Genomic DNA, 2,575 nt, shown 5'->3' on the forward strand with positions numbered 1-2,575 from the left:
TAATAAAAATAAATAATCTCTCTAATAAGGGGGACAAACTCTTCTAATAAGTAATACAAAATTATTTTTCTAAATCAAAACAGTACTAAATTTTTTAAATAAAAAAAATAATGTGGGCAATTATATATCCACCATAAACTAAGTGTGGCTTCGCCACTGTTCAAAGATGATAATTTAGAGCAAAATTGATATATGAATGTAATCAAATACAATATGCTAACACACTTTTTTATTTTAAAATAATTCTAAAACTAAAAGCACCAATATCAACCATTTTATATTTTTTTGTTTTGTATGATTATTTTAGAAAAAAATTCAAATAAATACTACATGAATCAATTTTCTTTAAAAAAACTTATAAATTTAAAAAAAATCAATTATTTCATTTCAAATAAAAAATTTAATAAAAAAAAATTGAATTAAGGGTATAAAGTGATTATTTTATTTCTCATCATAGCTAAACAAGAATGCACACTGTCTAAGTACAAGTCTCATGTGTTTATAAGTCTATTTATTAATGAGATGTTTTTAATTTAGATTAAGTATAGACCATTCTCAAGAAAAGAAAACCAAATACTCAAAAACAAAAGGATCTTTCGTAAATTAACATGTTGAGTGTGCAGAAAACAGAAACAAAATGCTCATCCTACTTAGATTCAACTCAACTCAGTATCTCCAGAAAGAGTTGACTCGAAGAAATAAATGGAGCACGATCGCATAGCCAACCAATCACAGTTATCCAAAACAACCCAATACTGGCTGATTAACGGTGATCAAAGGTTATTTTTATTATTAAACAACCCTACTAGTACTACTTACCCTTCTCAAACTTAAACTACTACTCTCCAGCTGCTTCGTCGAAAATGGATACTGCATAGGTTCTCTGCGTGCAATAAAATTTTTCATCACAAGATCTTGTGTGGCAATTGCCGAACAGTCTCACAGTACTGCTTTTGTGATCATCGCTCTCCTTGCGCCACCATTTTCTGCTCTCTCCAAATCTGTTGCCATATGCCCACCCTACAAGCCACCATTCCCTTCTACTCCTCCCTCCTTGACGCCTGCATTTCCACCAAGAGCCTCAAAAGTCTCATTCAAATCCACGCCCATTTGATCACCAATGGAATTTATCACCACCACTTTATTCGCTCAAAACTCATCTCTGCCTATGCCTCCTGTGCCCAAATGCGCCAAGCCACTCTCCTCTTCTCCTTCGCCAACCGTCAATCTACTTTCCTTTTCAATTCTCTCATCAGAGCTTACGCCTCTCTCAACCTTTTCTCTCATGCTCTTTCCTTTTTTCGTCGCATGCTCTGTGCCAATAAGCCCATTGATCGCCACACCTTGCCTAGCGTGCTAAAATCTTGTGCTGGGTTATCGGCCCTTAGGCTAGGCCTGCAGGTGCATGGGATAGTATTGGTCAATGGATTTGTTTCTGAATTATCAAATTCGAATGCTTTGATTAACATGTATGCAAAATGCGGGGATTTAATAGGAGCAAGGAAGCTGTTTGATGGAATGCCTGTGAAGAATGAGGTTTCATGGGCAACGATGATGTCGGCGTATGGTATGCACGGGAAAGTTGGTGAGGTGTTGATCTTGTTTGAGAGTATGGTGGAAGAGGGAAATAGGGTGGACGCCGTGTGTTTAACTGCGGTTTTGAGTGCATGTAGTCATGGAGGAATGGTGGAGAAGGGGAAAGAGTATTTCAGGATGATGGAGAGGTTTGGGGTGAAGCCTGGGTTGGAACACTACACTTGCATGGTGGATATGTTGGGAAGGGCGGGAAGGGTGGACGAGGCTGAGGAGTTGGTGATGAGGATGGAGATAAAGCCCGATGAGGCATTTTGGACAGCTTTGTTGGGTGCTTGTAGGATTCACAGGGAGGTGGTGGTGGCTGAAAGGGTTGCCAAGAAAATTCATGGGAGCTGGACTGAATGATTGCAGAAGATGGGAGTAGTTTCTCTTTTGGGGGGAAAAAGACACATTACTGGTAGAAATGCCATTGGAGCTTCCCTGTGTGAAAGTTTTTTTTCAAAGTAGATTTTATGTCGCTGCTTGTTTCTTTGTCAGTTTATTATCATCAGGGCAACAACAATGAAAAAAAATTGATTAAAGATCATAAGAGATGTTTTACGCATTCAATTTTTATTATTATTACTTTTTTTTTTTCGTTTGTCAAGTATATGTTAGAAGCCATGTTTTTCGTTGAGAAGGGAGAGCTGATAACTCTTTAATCGACATAATCAGAAAGTGACTATTTGAAGCCAGGTGCCACCCTATGCATTCCCCCATTATTAATGGGCCGTCAATGCTATTGCTACCCAAACTCCCATTTATTTATCGCCTACAAAACCTTGTCCAACCACTTGATTTACTGGGGACCAGAATCGTTGAAAAAATTGTACAGATCAAATTAGGGCAAACATCCACTAGATTTTCCCCACTTATAAACAAAGAAAATAAAAACGTAAGCCCCTCTTATCAGCTATTTATTTATATAATAAATACAAAAATTGAGAGCTAACTACTCAATAGCTAATTGCGCTTTGATGGTAACGAAGGAATAACAATC

The 2,575-nt window shown here is 37.3% G+C and overlaps 1 protein-coding gene across 1 annotated transcript; it reads left to right on the plus strand.

Annotated features, from left to right (window-relative positions):
* The first annotated feature begins 589 nt into the window (after positions 1 to 589).
* Positions 590 to 2,269, plus strand: LOC110622404 (putative pentatricopeptide repeat-containing protein At3g11460, mitochondrial). The gene has a single exon (XM_021766893.2). It carries the CDS (start codon positions 1,012 to 1,014, stop codon positions 1,939 to 1,941), a length of 930 nt encoding a protein of 309 aa, XP_021622585.1. The 5' UTR covers positions 590 to 1,011; the 3' UTR covers positions 1,942 to 2,269.
* Positions 2,270 to 2,575: the final 306 nt, after the last annotated feature.

The sequence above is a fragment of the Manihot esculenta genome, chromosome 9 (assembly GCF_001659605.2).
Source record: "Manihot esculenta cultivar AM560-2 chromosome 9, M.esculenta_v8, whole genome shotgun sequence".
Lineage (NCBI taxonomy): Eukaryota > Viridiplantae > Streptophyta > Magnoliopsida > Malpighiales > Euphorbiaceae > Manihot > Manihot esculenta.